The sequence below is a fragment of the Nilaparvata lugens genome, unplaced genomic scaffold (assembly GCF_014356525.2).
Source record: "Nilaparvata lugens isolate BPH unplaced genomic scaffold, ASM1435652v1 scaffold5277, whole genome shotgun sequence".
Taxonomy (NCBI): domain Eukaryota; kingdom Metazoa; phylum Arthropoda; class Insecta; order Hemiptera; family Delphacidae; genus Nilaparvata; species Nilaparvata lugens.
The window spans coordinates 4408-22568 of NW_024091148.1; the positions used below are offsets into that span (position 1 = coordinate 4408).

At 34.3% G+C, this 18161-nt stretch overlaps 1 protein-coding gene across 1 annotated transcript; it reads left to right on the plus strand.

Moving 5' to 3' along the window:
- Positions 1 to 4365: 4365 nt before the first annotated feature.
- Positions 4366 to 17927, plus strand: LOC120355929 (glutamyl aminopeptidase-like; the record flags this gene model as incomplete). The annotated part of the gene is given in 6 exon segments (XM_039444686.1): positions 4366 to 4796; positions 6548 to 6862; positions 8746 to 9155; positions 13085 to 13232; positions 14793 to 15054; positions 17757 to 17927. Coding segments are annotated over 5 exon segments (1216 nt in total), but the record flags the coding sequence as incomplete, so codon positions are not given.
- Between the last annotated feature and the right edge of the window lie 234 nt (positions 17928 to 18161).

Here is an 18161-nt window from a genome sequence, read left to right on the forward strand (position 1 = left end):
CAGAGAATCGGCAACGGTGTTCTCCTATTTTTCCTACCATTCGACAAAGCAGATAGCACTTTGCAATAAGATTTGCATAGAGAGATTATAGAATCACTTTATTGAAACGGTAACTAATGTAGTATATACAGTAGGCTAACTGTAGTTTGTCCTATAATGAGGTCTACGTTGACAGTGAAGAAAGATAGGAGAACAGCGTTGCCGAATATTACCTATAATTATAATATTATAATAAAACGAACCACTTTAAAAACAAATCAAATCAATAATGCCAAATTCAGACAAAATTGTTACTGAACAGATTAAATGCCGGTTAAATGCAATGCGACAAGAACCAATAAGAGAAGAATAGTGTAGGACGCATTTTTAGAGCACTTAATCAGGGTTAAATATTTGATAGAATGTTATATTCTATTTGGCCATAGTTTCATAGTTGGTAGCCAAAGAAGCCCAAATTATAATTTCTGAATGATGTGTTGATAAGAATCTAATATTTTTCAAGCTTCTATTATATTCATCGTTCAACTTTTTATAATATTATCGTTCAACATTCCACATTCATTGTGTGTACTTTTAAATGAACAATGTAATTTATTGCTATTTAAAATTAGCTTTCTGGCAAGTAATGTGAAATACAATAATAATAAATCATAATAAATCATAATGAATGAACTCCTGTTATATACATAAAATGGCAAAAATAGCTGGAATATCATATTAGGTAGGCCTACTTCAACTCAAGAAATTTCCAATATGTCAAAAAATTCAATCTATAAACGTATCAAAACGCATTTAAATCAGATTGTTTAAAGAATTCTGCAATTTGTTACCAGTTTCTTTAAAGGCACAGCAAAATAATTATTGTATTGTTTTGTCAACTTGTGGAAATCCACGATTTTTAACAAAATTTTTGTTTGAGGGAAACACTGAGAAAGTTGCCAACAAAACGTTCACCCTCTACTCCATGACAACTCTGGGCAAAATTTGGCAACTTATGTTGCTCTATACTTGTTTCTTACAAAAAAATTTGACAACGTTTTTGTAGAAATCTAATTGAGAAGACCATTTTGTTGATATCTTTGATGTAAACACAGCTTTATGCTGTCAAAAAAACTAATAAAACTTCATTACTTTAATGAACCGGAAAATTTCCTTTTTAATTATCAATTTTAATTGACAGTTTTAACAGCTGATAGGTATGAAGAAAGTTGATAAGGAACTACGCTAAATTTTTAATTGAAACAAAAATAAGAAACTAGATTTTTTATTTTGAGCTGTAGTTCACTGGGAACAGGTAATTTTTTTCAATCTTTCCTACCATATTAAACTTTATAGTCTAGGATTTTTTGTAAATACTACAGTGAAACTTGCTTTGAAATTTTCTCTATATAACATCAATGATCCATTCAATGTTGATTGTCCTCTCAACAGTAGCTGACAGTTAAAAGTGAATAAAATTTTAACCATATTTATGTAGCAATACTATAGGCCAAGGTACCTAGAATACAATTTAATACAATGTATTCTAGGTACATTGCTATATAGGCCAATACCATAGCCTACTATAGATAGATTAAATCATGCCAATACACAATGCATTGTGTAGGCATATTTTCATAATAAGTTGTATTGGTGTAACGGTGATGATAGGATGTTAATGAAGGTCACTTAGGTACTCTTCTTCACTTCTAAAACTTTATCATCAACTATTATTTTATAGACCCGGACTCAAATCCCGGACGGGCAGCATATTAATCTAGGATCTCCCACGTGTTTTCAGCTGCGTTTACACCAAATTTATTAACAAAATGCTAATAGCTTAATCCTTATAGATTCTATTAGATTGAAGATAACCTAGACCATAAAGAAGATGACCTAGATTGAAGATGACCATAGATGTTATTGTAACTTATCATACACATGATGAACATATGTGTTTGTCAAGTTTCGTTCAATCTAATAGAATCTATAAGGATTAAGTGATTAATATTTTGTTAATAACTTTGGTGTAAGCCCAGCTTTAGATTGACATGCTTTTAGGTCATGTCAGAGGACCTGAAATTGATCAGCTGCGACATGAAAACTTTTACACCAGACCTGAGCCAGCCAGGTCACTCGATATTATTATTTTATATTATTACCTACTCGAAATGTAACTGAGTAATATCAATCTACTAATAACTGAAAATTATAGCTACATACAAATATACAACACTTTTAATTATGTTAACATTTTATTGTAAACTTTTAATAATTGTTCACTTTGTTCTTTTGATTTTTATTTCAAGAATATTCATAATGTGCCCATTCTTTGAGATCATACTTTTGCTGGTGATGATTTTCATTTCAATTATATTAAATGTTTTTGTCTATCGTTTAATATCATATTCCATGGAAATCGAACAATAAATTTGATTTTGATTTGAATTTGATTCATCATAGATGTTAGTGACCATTGATAATTTTTTATTTTACATGACCTGCAATAATATTTATTAAATAACCTTACTTATTTCAGAAATATTTTTGCACCCACTTTCAAATCCAGAACAAGAGAACAATTATTTTAAAATGTTTGAACTATTCGTATCACACGCCTCACACTATCGTTTCCCTTTCAAATCAAATCAAATTAGCTTTATTCCTCAAAAATATACATTACAGGAAATTGAACACACTTTACATAGATACAGGAATACCCCTACAAGACTATTCGTCTGTGTGTAGGGGTGAGTTCTGGGTAGCCTGAAATATATCAGGCTGCTAAGTTAAATAAAGTAATAAATTAAATTGTGAGGAGAAAAAATAAATATTAATATTTGGTTAATAAATAATGAATAAGTTAGATAACTAACTACAAAGAAATTATATTTACTTAAAATATAAATAGAAGTAATTTGAAAAGTTAATGGAAACATTCAAATGGAATGCTAGTAAAAAAAATAAATAAATAAAAATAGATAAGGAAAAAAAATTTAAAAAATGATAGAACATGATAGAGCAGGGACAAGCGGAGCCTCAGGTAAGATTTTGGAATTGAAAAAAATATATATATGAAGGGATATGAATAAGAGAAATGGAAATATCTGGGTGTATTCCAAGCATCGTAGAGGATGATAGATTAATGCCAGTACATTGACCGAAGCAGGCTTTCAGACATTTCTGTGCCAAGGCGGTATATAGCCACCCCTCCACCATACGCTTGAATGCCGGCACACTGCATACCTCCATACTGATTCTTATCTCAGCCGGCAGATTCCTGTACAGAAGTTGAGAAAGATAGAAAGGGGTTCTCAACTCCAGTCCATGAGCCACCCGCGGCGTCGCAAATCCATGGTTGACTCTAAATCGTGTGGGGTAGGTGTGAGGAATTTCGGGTAGAATGTTATATCTATTTTTTTTAGAAAGAGCAGTAGAGATTTTATGTAAAGTTGTCTAATATTTAAAACAGGAAATTCAGTAAATAATTCAATTGTTGGGTAGTGCTGTTCCTTTTTCAAAACTGTTTTAATTATTTGTCTTTGCGACACCGCAAGCGGCTCCAAGAGAGTAGCGTGCAGACCCCCCCAAACAAGAATGCCATACTGGATGATTGACTGGACGTAAGCGAAGTATACAGTCTTACAGTGCGCCTCACTCAAAACATGGCCTAGCTGGGAGAATGCATACAATAACCTTCTAAGTCTCTGCTTCACAAACTGGATATGCGGACCCCAACTCAAACCACTATCAACTATAATACCCAAGTACTTGTACTTATTTACTCTTTCTAGTTTTGAGCAATTACAGACAGTTGATGTTGGATCTCTGCACGAATGAAGTATTAAGTCTCTTGGCTCTGGATCTTGCTGGTTACGGGTTGTGATGGGCATGTATTTGGTCTTATCTATATTAACGGTTAAGGAGTTATGGTCGAACCAGCTCTTTATTCTGGCCAAATCAGAAGTAGCATTTTTGAATACATCGTCCCACTGTTTTCCTGATGATACTACAGCTGTATCATCAGCTTTGCGATCTGTTATTAGCTAAATAAACTTGTTAAAAAATATGATCCTTTCAAATCTTATTTCAAAAATATTTTAAACAAACTAAAACTATTTAGAACATGAGTTACATGCTTTTTATAGATGTAAATAATAACAGAATGAGTTGATTGTTCAAGGTCTTACAGGGGGACTACTGGTACTGTTATAACGAAACTTCACAGTTGGTAATGTTGAGCTACAAAATCGGTTGATTGTTCGATGATTTCACGGATTACCAATTAGCCATGACTTATTTGTTTGAGAGTGAGAGAGAGAGCGAGTGAGTGAGATACGATGACGACTGACCAACGCGTGTTGATTCGTCTCACAAACTTCACAGTGGCGTTTTCCTTTGCGATCTGTTATCAGCTAAATAATAATCGATTGTGTCTATCGACAGTTCGATATCCCTCAACATTTTAGGTCCATTAGTATCTACAAGGTCTTGACAAGTTGACGCAGCCAATAATATTCGATCACAGATAACAGATCATGCTCTCTCTCTCTCCGATTCTAATACTGTTGATAGACTTTCTATCAGACAGCTATCTGCTATTTAAGCACTGACTCCAATCATTACCAGTTCTTGTGTCTGTTCGGTTATGTTGATAAGAACCAGTTTAGTGTTGTGTTACGTGCTTCTGTGTTAATTTCACTTTGATTGATAAAAGTGCGCTTATGGAATATTGTACGCCCACAACACAACGAGTGTTTTCAAATGCTGATAGCTCCAGAGTTACCATAGTCCAGGGTGTGGGAACCTATTATTTAGTAATAATAGATGTTTTATAGTATCTAGTATCAATAAAGTAGAGTTTATTATTTTTCTTATCGATTGTCAGACGAATCCTCCATGCACACGGACTTATCGTCCAAGCATCAAGCTATTCAAATATGAAGAAAAATAAAAATCTCAGTACCCTTTTTGAAATATTTTATTTTAGTTCATAAAATCATATGAATACACTAACATATGATCAAAATAAGAATCTTCCAGCAGTATTTATTTATTTACTTCATATCACTTGAAAATGGCATCAATGTCCGAAACATGTTGTGATAAAATATTTCAAAAAGGGTACTGAGATTTTTATTTTTCTTTATAATTATATTACAAGTGGCCCTATACAGAAAAGAGATGAAGTTATTCATTTAATTTTTATTTGTTTTTCATATTAATGTGACAATCTAATATGTATATCGCCTTTACTCTTTCTTTACTTACTAAGTAATGTATAAAGTTTTGAATAAATTGAATTCAATTATTCATGTAATTTAATTGCAAAAAATATTATTATATTATTCAAGTAAAAATATTAATCTCATGAAAACTTGTTATATATTATTAGAGAATATGTTTATGTTCTGAAATAGAAGAAAAAATGTTCAGTTATGTAAAATTGATACGGTACGATTGTGTTGTTCAATTAATTAATCTTAAAGCTGAGTTTACACCAAAGCTATTAACAAAATGTTAATAACTTAATCCTTATAGATTCTATTAGATAAAATGGAGCTTGACAAACACATATGTTCATCATAATGTGTATGATAACTTATGTTCAATCTAATAGAATCTATAAGGATTAAGTTATTAACATTTTGTTAATAACTTTGGTGTAAACCCAGCTTAACAGTACTTTATTGCAGCTGTAGAATTATAGGCAAATTCGATCCATAGATCCATTTAATAATTTATTACAAATAAAAAAATTAGTTTAATAAAAATACCGTAATAAACTCTATAATGAACCTAGTTTATGTGAGGATTAGTCTAAAAATTGTTATAATTTAAATAATATTTTTGAGATTATCATGGTTTTTAAATTCCCTTGTACTACTATTATATTGGTATAAGGAAAGTGTTTTTCAATCCAGAAAATTAAGTTGCTTCAATTTCATGATTTGTTACGTTTTGAGGTCAAAAAATTGATTTAAATCAACAGTAGGCTATACTATTACTACCGTATCGTACATCGTACTGTACTACTAAAATTTAGCAAATTGCAGATTGACGTTCTAGTAATATTGTGGAGAGTGTAATATCCTCATGATTTCTATTTTTTGCAATAATTATGCATAGTGACGAGGTTCTTAACTGTCAGCATTGAATATAGAAAGCATAGGAAAAGCACTCATAGAAACTTGCTGAAACTACTGTGCTTTACAAACTATAACTCACTGGCATTAATAATTATTTAGAAATGTACCGTATGTATTGTACTTACTACCAATCCTATGCTACCGTACAAGAAAATTTGAGAATTTCGATTAGTACCTCCCAGCTAGAAATAAAAATATAATATTATATCAGTTTATTACAGCTGAAAAAGAATAACTTTATAAAATTTAGGTACCCTGACTTGTTACATAATCTCAGGGTAACGTTTTTATTAATGGTGTATTGGAAATATTCTACACTCTATATTATAGAACAACGCAAACAATTATACGGTGAAAACCCATTGGTTTTTTATTAATACCCAGGTTAGTGTTTTTATATAATATTTATCTTTTTTCAGAACATGGAAATATGGAATAATATTCCATTTTGAGTTAAAGAGTAATCTGTGATAATCTATCAAAATTAGTGAACAAAAAACACTGTCCAAATGGTCAATATTTTATTCTTTGGATGTTTTGAAAACCCCGCCAAATTAAGAGTACTCTTTGGGATTTCTATGGCAGTGGCGGTGGCACTGGCACTTCTAAAATCAGCTGATGGAAGAGACGCCAACAAGTTGAATTTGAAAACTTCAAGTTCTAATTGTCATCTTTCATCAAACTTGAAAGCAATTAAAATCAATAATTCAATGGCAGACTCAGTATGGAGTCAGGTGAGCTTTGATATATTTTTCTGTCTTATTGAATAAAGCATTTTTTTCAAAGTATTATTGAATAAACTAGAACTTCTTAAGTAAACTTAACCTCAAAAGTCGGTTTATTAGAGACTGCAGCTGAACGTCTTTCTTCAAAGTTCAGTAACCTCGACTATTTGTTGACTTTTAGTTGTGAGATTTTTGTGTGTAATTTGTGATTCTAGATAAAAATATCATTATGAATTGTACTTTTACTATAATTTGGCATATTATCTAATACCATACAAGTATTGTGTGAATTAAAAATGACACTTAAATTCTGCAAGCCTCTCTTGAGGCCTGTCATCTTAACTTCTGGAAAGATATTCTTATCTCTTGCTTATGGAAAAATGAACTCTACAATTGTGCGAACATTCACGTGCGGGCTTATTAGAAAATATCAAATAAATAATAAAATTCCTCAAAATATTAGTTACATACAAGAAACTAATAAAAAATCAATGCTGTTTGGGTTTATGGAGAGTAGATATTACATGCTAGTAAGTGTGCCTTTGATTGGACTGATTATTATTTGATATTGTCGCCAGTGGGACACCAGAGAGCAACCATTGGCGGCCGTATTTAGCAAGCTAGGACACTAATGCTGTCGATCTTAGTGAGATACCGGCCGGCCACCAAAAGCTGATGAATCGGCTAGCAACTCTATTGATATAATAAGCGCAATAAGAACTAATGCCCCGCAATTTGCTCTTGGACACTTGGTGTCCATGAGTGCCCTAATTAACGCCCTAATGTAATACGAGCCTTAAAGTATAAAAATCTATCATCATTATTTAAATTTGAATAAATATAGCTTCAAATAAAATTGTTATCTCACACAATATTAGCTATAACCTACTTGAAACTTCATTGAGTGCTGAGCAAACTTATAATTTTATTGCAAAATAGGAAAATTTCCCAGTATAGTGCATACTGAAGTATCACATTAATTAATCATAAACGAAATAAAGAAATGCAACTATGCATGCATATAATATGCTAATGAACAGAATAAGTTGATTATGATTAAAACTATGGTAATTGTACTATGAGTTAGAATCAATTAAATATACTTCAAAGTAATATACAGAGTGTCCCACGGAAGGTGTAACATCCAAAAACCATAGAATCTACATAGAATTTGCAATAAAAAATGTATAGTAACATTCTCTTGTATCGACTTTAGTTCTCAAAATATATAGATTTTTCGATATCTTTTAAAAACGAGAATAACTAGAAAACTATCAGTAAAAATTGTATTTTAAGGATGTGGTTGGAAAGAGGAAAAAATTTCCAATAAAATTCATTTAATTTCTTCCTTTGTTTGACGTTTTTGAACTTCTTATAGGCCTAAGCGCTCAAAGGTGAAAAAGTTCATTTGTCGAGTTCAAGGTGAACTTCATCCAGTTTGAACGCTCATAAAAAGTTCAAAAATATCAAACAAAGGAAAAATTGTATTAATCTTATTTTAAATTTCTTCCTCTTTTATTTCAAAAAATATCGAAAAATCGATATATCTCTAAAACTAAGGTCGATGTAAGAAAATTTTACAGAACATTTTTGTTGCAAATTGCATGTTGAATCTATGGTCTTTGGCTGTAACACTTCTCGTGGATATCCTGATAAATAAATCTATACTGATACTACTCCTAATAAAACAAAAATAATCAAGAGGAGTAATCCTAAACAAATATGTGTAGTCTCTTATTACAGTGATATCATAAATTATTATTTAATGTCTTCCTATTATGATATTCTTGTATTTGAATTTGTAGGAGAGGAGTAATCCTAAACAGATATGTGTAGTGATATCAGAAATTATGATTTAATGTCCTCCTAATTTGATATTCTTATATTTGTAGGAAGACTCCAAACCATGGGAAAGCCAAACTCGTCTCCCAGCCGAAGTTGTTCCAGAAACTTATGACATCTTTCTGAATCCCGACTTGGCGGAGGGCAAATTCAGTGGCAGCATCAAAATCAACCTGAAAGTGCTGTCGGCGAGAAAGATCATTGTTCTTCATGCCGATCAACTGAATGTCAGCTCAACAAAATTGGTGAAATTAGAGAACGCAAACTCTACTGCAGGTGTTGATATTGCTATAGCCAGTACATTCAACTATGAAAAGAATCAGTATTTTGTGATAATCTGCGCCAATCCTATACAACCAGGATCTTATTTGTTGAAGTTGGACTTTTCTGGAAATCTGACAGGGAAAATTGTGGGCTTCTATAGGAGTACTTACAAGGATGCTACTGATGGAACTAAAAGGTGAGTAATAAACCTACTATAGAGAAAATATAGCATAAGAAGATATCGAATGGTATAGGGCGTTTATGTTCCAAATTTAACTGTCAACTCAAGCCGATAGTCCTAGTACTCCTTTTTCGTAAAGCTATATAACGCTGGTAGTTTCTCATATTGCTCCGCTCCTATTCTCTCACCCGGCCAAAACAGTAATAATAGACAGTAGCATAGCCACCTCTAATACAAGGCCCCGGCCTACGATATTGCAACGTCGCAGTGTAGGCCTAGAATCTAATGCATGATTGGTGAAAAAGATCAGCTGGTATTTTTACTTTCCTTGCCCTATTACCATAGGTAAGGAAAGTATTGCTTTCCGAAAAGAATTAAGGTACCCCAATTTCTACATTTCTATATGTTTCGAGGTCCCCTGAGTCCGAAAAAGTGGTGTTTGGGTATTGGTCTGTATGTGTGTGTAGGAGTGTATGTGCGTCTGTATACACGATATCTCATCTCCCAATTAACGAAATGACTTAAGGTCATTCGAAATTTGGAACTTAAGGTCCTTACAAAATAAGGATCCGACACGAACAATTTCGATCAAATGTAATTCAAGATGGCGGCTAAAATGGCGAAAATGTTGTCAAAAACAGGGTTTTTCGCGATTTTCTCAAAAACTGCTCCAACGATTTTGATCAAATTCATACCTGAAATAGTCATTGATAAGCTCCATCAATTGCCACAAGTCCCATATCTGTAAAAATTTCAGGAGCTCCGCCCCATCTATGCAAAGTTGGATTTTAAATTCTCAATTATCAGGCTTCAGATACAATTTAAACAAACAAATTCGAGTGGAGAAGATTGAGCATAAAAATCTCTACAATTAATGTTGAGTAACATTTTCACCTAAAATTGAAATTAAGTTCGAAATTCGAAAAAATGCGATTATCAAATTGCAAACTGTTGGCAACTGTTGATTCTATCAAATCATTCACTATGAAGAGATAGCAGACCTCGTATGTCTCCAGCGTTATTGTCCTGTCACCAGCTGGCTTATATCTTTGTTTATAAGTAGACTTGTGATGCGCGTGAACACTAGCGTCAGGTGATCAATTCTCATAACGGCAAGGAAAGTTGTGTGAGTGCGCCACACCAGATTTTTTAAAATCTTTTTCAGCAATCATGTATTAGATTCTAGGCCTACACTGCGACGTTGCAATATCGTATGCCGGTGCCTTGTATTAGAGGTGGCTTTGACAGTAGTCGACAGTAATCCCCTTCAGCTAAGAAAATCGGCTTAAAATTTGGAACGTAAAGTACCTAAACCATGGAATATCTTTTTATGCTATCTTTTCTCTATGGTATAGGTCTTTTCACACCTAGGATAGCCTAGCTAGAAATACGTCTTCGGAAGACCTACGGTAGCCGTCGTATCTCCCAATGTTAAATCAAGGCTATACTAATGGACAGATTAACATTAGGAGATACATCTGCTACGTCTTCCGAAGATGTATTTCTAGCTACGCCTACGCTTGATGTGTAAACATCTTAATTATCAACAATAATCGTGAGATATTTAGAATGAAAGTGGTCCAAGTCAAAAATGTACACTACTAGGTTCTTTACTGAAATGTGTTCATTTTTACTTTCCTTGCCCTATTACCATAGGTAAGGAAAGTATTGCTTTCCGAAAAAAATAAAGGTACCCCAATTTCTAAATTCTATACGTTCCAAGGTCCCAAGGTCTATAGGTTCCAAGGTATTGGTCTGTATGTGTGTGTGTGTGTATGAGTGTATGTGCGTCTGTGTACACGATATCTCATCTCCCAATTAACGGAATGACTTGAAATTTGGAACTCAAGGTCCTTACAATATAAGGATACGACACGAACAATTTCGAGCTAATGCAATTCAAGATGGCGGATAAAATGGCGAAAATGTTGTCAAAAACAGGGTTTTTCGCGATTTTCTCGAAAACGGCTCCAACGATTTTGATCAAATTCATACCTAAAATAGTCATTGATAGGCTCTATCAACTGCCACAAGTCCCATATCTGTAAAAATTCCAGGAGCTCCGCCCCATCTATGCAAAGTTTGATTTTAGATTCCCAATTATCAGACTTTAGATACAATTTAAACGAAAAATTCCAAGTGGAAAAGATTGAGCATGAAAATTTCTAAAATTAATGTTCGATAACATTCAACTTAAATTGAAAATAGTCTCGAAATTCGATAAAATGTTATCATTTCAATTGCATACTGTTGGCAACTGTTGAACCTATTAAATCATTCACTATGAAGAGATAGCAGACTTTGTGTGTCTCCAGCGTTATTGTCCTGACACCAGCTGGCTTGGATCTTTGAATAGTAGACTATAGATGCGCGTGAACACTAGCGTCAGGTGATAATTTTTCATAGCGGCAAGGAAAGTTGTGTGAGTGCGCCACACCAGACTTTTAGCTCCTCTATTCAATGTGATAGAGTTCAATAGTTTTAATAGTTCAATACAATGAAACTGTTTCAAGATTATCACCCGGATTTTCTTACAGCTTGTTTTGATAGAACGCCAATAGTTATTACTCAAGAGCTTGTTAAAGTGACTTGAACCACTTTCATTCTAGACAGCTTAATAATAAGAGGTTTGACATAAGTAAAAGTGAAATTTGAAGCACAAACCATGAAATTTATTATTATGCTATCTTTTCTCCATGGTAGTATTGTCTGACTACTGAGAACACTTATTCTTGGAAAATATCTGTAAACTTGTGTTCTCTCTATAACTTTCACTTAAATATCACATTGATTCCTAAAGCTGGGATTCGTTTGTGCGTAAATGCCGTCGTCGAATACGACAGGGTGAGGATCTCAGATTGGGTAGATTTCAATTTGTCTAAATAACCTAAAGATTATGTTTTAATGTGGGAGGATGAGTTTATACTTTTAAATGGAAATATGTTGATATCATTTAAAATGTTTTGATTCTTGAACAATAAACACAAATAATGAAAAGTTATTGACCAGCTGGTTTAGCACACTTGAAATTTGGACAATAATGTCAACAATGCTTGTCGTCGTCGACTTCGGAAGTTTACGCCAACAAAAATGCACCTTAACATTAGTGGCATCAAGACAAATATTCATGTTTTGGGGGTCACCAAACATCGATGTGTAATCATTCATTCATTCATTCATTATTTTTATATTTCAGATAATAAAAACAATGTGGGTAGAAATATCATGCATTATTGAATAAATACAATGATAGGCTATTATAATTGTCTCAAAAATGTAGTAAATTATCTCGGATTTTTTTTTCTTTTAAGCACCTTGATTCCTCTGGTGGTGATGTTACACTCATTGCCGGTTGCACAACAGCCGGTTAAACTTTAACCGTGATTAATTCCACGGGAACCAATCAGAGAAGCCGTCTTATCAAAAAGGCATTCTCTGATTGGTTCTCGTGAAATTGATCACGGTAAAAATAACCGGCTGTTGTGCAACCGGGCCTGAGTAATCAAGTCACCTTATTCATCGTGTTGTTGCTCACAATTAACTATTGTTCCTCTAACTAATAATAATAACTATTATTATTTTTATTTCCATTAAGATGTATACAATAAACAAGAAACAATGAATAATATTAATTACGCTGTATAAATAGTTAATTGATACAATACAAAAGTCTGTACATAGATAATATCGTGAAAAAAAACAAAATATCACTTCTGTACACACAAAAGAACGAATATTGGGGATGATTCTTTTTTTCATCTCATTTCATTTCACAAACATCTGAAAGTTGACCAACCAAATTGCTCATAGCTTTCCTATTCCCATTTTTATGCAATTTGAAAACACTGTAAGATGAGAATTATAGAAGTGAACAAATACATCTTGTAACTGTAAAAACATTATTAACCACTGCAAGGTTTCAAAATTATTTTCAACTATTGCAGGTCGATTGCTACTACAAAATTTGAGCCAACCTACGCAAGGAAAGCGTTTCCCTGCTTTGATGAACCAAGCTTTAAAGCTGAATTCATTGTATCCCTGGTCAAGCCGTCAGACGACAAGTTCATTGCCCTTTCCAACATGAATGTCGTGGTAAGTGACTTGAAAGTTTACGGCACTTGCAATACAAGCTTCTCCAAAAATCAATTTCAACTTCAAGACCATAATTCCGCTAATCCGAACGTGGTTAAAGTAATATTGAGTGCCGGCTGCGCAACAGCCGGCTAAATTTTAACCGTTATTAATTCCACGGGAACCAATCAGAGAAGCCGTCTTATTAAAAAGACCTTCTCTGATTGGTTCTCGTGAAATTAATCACGGTTAAAATAACCGGCTGTTGTGCAACCGGGCCTTAGTAATCAAGTCACCTATCATCGTGTTGTTGCTCACAATTAACTATTGCTCCTCTAACTAATAATAATAATAATATAAATATATATCCTTATTTCCATTAAGATGATACAAAGGACAAGAAAAATTTTAAAATATATTAATTACACTGTATAAATAGTTAATTGTACATACAGAAGTCTTTGTATAGCTAATATCGTGAAAAAAAACAAAATATCACTTCTGTAGACACAAAAGAACGAATATTGGGGATGATTCTTTTTTTTCATTTCATTTCATTTCACAAACATCTGAAAGTTGACCAAACCAAATTGCTCATAGCTTTCCTATTCCCATTTTTATGCAATTTGAAAACACTGTGAGATGAGAATTATACAAAGAATAGATATTTCTTATAACTGTAAAATCATTGTTAACCACTGCAAGGTTTTTCAATTTTTTTAACTATTGCAGGTCGATTGCTACTACAAAATTTGAGCCAACCTACGCAAGGAAAGCGTTTCCCTGCTTTGATGAGCCAAGCTTTAAAGCTGAATTCATTGTATCCCTGGTCAAGCCGTCAGACGACCACAAGTTCTGCCCTTTCCAACATGAAGTCGTGGTAAGTGACTTGAAAGTTTACGGCACTTGCAATACAAGCTTCTACAAAAATCAATTTCAACTTCAAGACCATAATTCCGCTAATCCGAACGTGGTTAAAGTAATATTGAGTGCCGCTGGCAACAGACGGCTAAATTTTAACCGTTATTAATCCACGGGAACCAATCAGAGAAGCCGTCTTTTCAAAAACGCCTTCTCTGATTGGTTCTCGTGGAATTAATCTTATTATTATACAAAACTATAACATTCATTAATTATTATTTAACGAAATCCCAATGAAATGCTGTAAATCACCCCGAAGACTTCGCTACTGCAAATATTAAAACAGGGGTGAACAGCTAGATGGAAATTACAGCTATGCTTCGTATAAAATGAGCGCTGCTACCCAGAGATTGCCAGTTTGGGGTAAGGTAAGCATTCCCGACCGGCAAGTAGGATGTACGGGTTCGATTCCCGGGCTGATAAATAATTTTTTAATAGTAGCGAATAATATAGCATCGAATTTCCATCTAGCTGTTACCTGTGTCATATTTGCAGTAGCAGAGTATTCGGGGTGATTTACAGCATGTAATTTGGATTTTTTCAATAATAATTACTCATTAATTAGCATATGAACAAAAATGTAAATTCCAATATTTATTCCATCCTTAGATCATTAATGTTTGTTATTGAACAGTAGTGTTGATGTATGTTGTGGAACAGAAGACCGAAGTGGACCAGCCTAGGCGTGGCTCGACAGTGGTGCACTTTGCCAAATCGGTTCCAATGTCCACCTACCTGGCCTGTTTCATCGTTTGCGACTTTGAGCAGCTTCCGTCTGCGCATGCGCAGGCCGGATTTCCGGTCACTGTGTACGGTCGGCGAGGCCAAGTCCACAACCTTGACTATGCACTGCGGTTGGCTACCAACACTATCAACTACTACATCGAATACTTCGGCATCGACTACCCTCTGCCTAAACTCGGTAAGTGAGGCTTTACATTGGTCAAGTATCCTCTACCCAAAATCGGTAAATTAGGGTTTACATTGGTCAAGTATCCTCTACCCAAAATCGGTAAATTAGGGTTTACATTGGTCAAGTATCCTCTACCCAAACTCATTGAATTAGGGTTACATTGGTCAAGATCCTCTACCCAAAGCGGTAAGCGAGGGTTTACATTAGTCAAGTTCTCAGTAACCTAGGGTTCACATTGGCCAAGTTACCTTTTGAGTTGGAGATTTGCTTTAACACAGCATTTTCACAAAAAAAAAGTTGATTATCTATGTAATAAGAGAGAGTAGGGTTGTGTTTGTTCGCATCAAAACGTGTCAACTTGTGGATTGCTTACCGCAAAGACGGGAATGATTTAGATTTCCAAATTTTGCACATAGATTCTAAAAATATCAATCTCGTGCACCTTGAATCCCAGATTTCAATTTTCCTTCTAGATTTTTCAGAATTAATGTTCAAATTTCATATTTTATTTTGTTAATATAGAACTATAATCTTGAGAGACTACCTCTTCGAAACAGTTAAAATTAGCAACTTAATTAATAAACAGTACAATTTTGTCAGGTTGGCATTAAGTTGAGGAAGGTTTCCAAACAAGATTTGAGTTCTGTCACTCTATTAGGTTAGCGGTTAGCACCAAGTTGAAGAACTTATCTCTACTACAATAAAGGAAAGAACTGGCTCATACACGTACGGGATAGGAAAATTATGTTCGAAGCATCATCACGTCTAAACTACTGAACTGATTAACTTGAAATTTTGCATATACAGAATTGTGTAGAGGAAACGCATGTTTTTCGAACAGCCAGTACTCGTCAACTGGAGAGGGTATTGCCCTGGAACGAATGTTGACAGACGACCCATACTATGCCATTTCAGTTGCTATGAACATTGTGTGTTCACTGTTGAGCAGTTTTTTTTAGAAACAATGAATCTGTAGTCACATTGCAACGCTTTTCCGTCAATATTTTAGAGTTGGACGTCGAGGTGCAATGCCCGATCTAAATACTGTACTCCGATGGGTTACAGCGTTTAGGAGTACTAGTTCTGTGATGAAAAAGAAACCACCTGGTCTTCCCCGTTCCCGGAAAGTGTAGACCGAGTCAGAACAGCAGTTTTACTAGTCCTAGACGATCAACTGGAAGACACTGACTCGGTTTACATTTTCAGGAGTACGAACTGAACGGGAAAGACCAGGTGGTTTCTTTTTCATCACAGAACTAGTACTCCTGAACGCTGCAACTCATCGGAGTACAGTATTTCGATTGGGCATTGCACCTCGACGTCCAACTCTAAAATATTGACGGAAAAGCGTTGCACTGTGACTACAGATTCATTGTTTCTTAAAAAACTGCTCAACAGTGAACACACAATGTTGTACCATAGAGACACAATAGTGTAAGTAGATATCCCATGGTATAGGGAATTTATGTCGCAACTTTTACTGTTATCTCAAGCCGATTACTGTCGATTATTGTCAATTTTTATTGTTTTGTTGGGGTTATAGTGTATGAACGACACAATTTGAGAGACTACCAGCGTCACACAGCTGCATAGGAAAGAACTATTTGAACTATCGGCTTGGGATAACAGTAAAAGTTACGACATAAACGCCCTATACCATGGGATATCTACTTATGCTATCGTTTCTCTATGGTTGTACGTTCTAAAGCTCATAGCAACTGAAATGGCATAATATGGGTCTGCCAACATTCGTTCCAGGGCAATACCCTCTCCCGTTGACGAGTACTGTCACACAGCTGCATAGGAAAGAACTATTTGAACTATCGGCTAGGGATAACAGTAAAAGTTACGACATAAACTCCCTATACCATGGGATATCTACTTATGCTATCGTTTCTCTATGGTTGTATGTTCTAAAGCTCATAGCAACTGAAATGGCATAGTATGGGTCGTCTGCCAACATTCGTTCCAGGGCAATACCCTCTCCCGTTGACGAGTACTGTCACACAGCTGCATAGGAAAGAACTATTTGAACTATCGGCTTGGGATAACAGTAAAAGTTACGACATAAACGCCCTATACCATGGGATATCTACTTATGCTATCGTTTCTCTATGGTTGTACGTTCTAAAGCTCATAGCAACTGAAATGGCATAGTATGGGTCTGCCAACATTCGTTCCAGGGCAATACCCTCTCCCGTTGACGAGTACTGTCTGTTCGAAAAACATGCGTTTCCTCTGCACAACCCTGTAGATTCTTAATAAACCAAAAATGGTTCTATGCCTATTTCAAACTTTTCAAGATTTCACTTGGTCAAGTTTTTACCTGATAGTCTAAAAAACGTGAAATAAATACAGAGAAAGCAGGTACTGTACACAAAATATGTCTTATAGTTGATAGAACAAATAGTGAAATGAAATTTGTCTCGAAAATATTCATTCATTTCATAAAATCACTTCACTTTTATGGGCTACTTTATTTAAATTGATAAAAACATGAAATGCCCTTTCATTCAATTAACACGTTTTAAAACTTTGGAACATTTCAAACAACTAGTTCTGACCCACTAGTTTTAAAATATTTTAATCTAATAAAAGAGTACTTCATGCTTTTATATTGTTTTTATTAGTTCATTCATTTCATTCACACAAGCACAATGCATGAAAACAATGAAATATTCACAAACATGATTATTCCGTATTTGTTACAGATTTGATAGCTATTCCAGACTTTGTATCGGGTGCGATGGAGAACTGGGGGCTCATCACGTTCAGAGAGACATCGGTATTCTTCAACCCCGAAGTGAGCTCCCCTCTCAATCAGGATAGGGTGGCCATGACTGTCACCCACGAGCTAGCTCACATGTGGTTCGGAAATCTAGGTAATCAAACTTTTTTGCAAAAAATGTACTGCAATTACAAATAATTCAAATAATCAGTTAACACTAAAAAACTGATGAACTACAACCAGCATTTAATTACTTTGATTTAACTGAACTATTGTTCTTCTCCTCCTCCTTCCAGCCACCTTCCCCTTGGTCTCCCTCTTCTTCTTGTGCCTTCAATTCTTGCCTCCAATATCGACTTTTGGCAACCTATTCATCCCCTCTCAACAT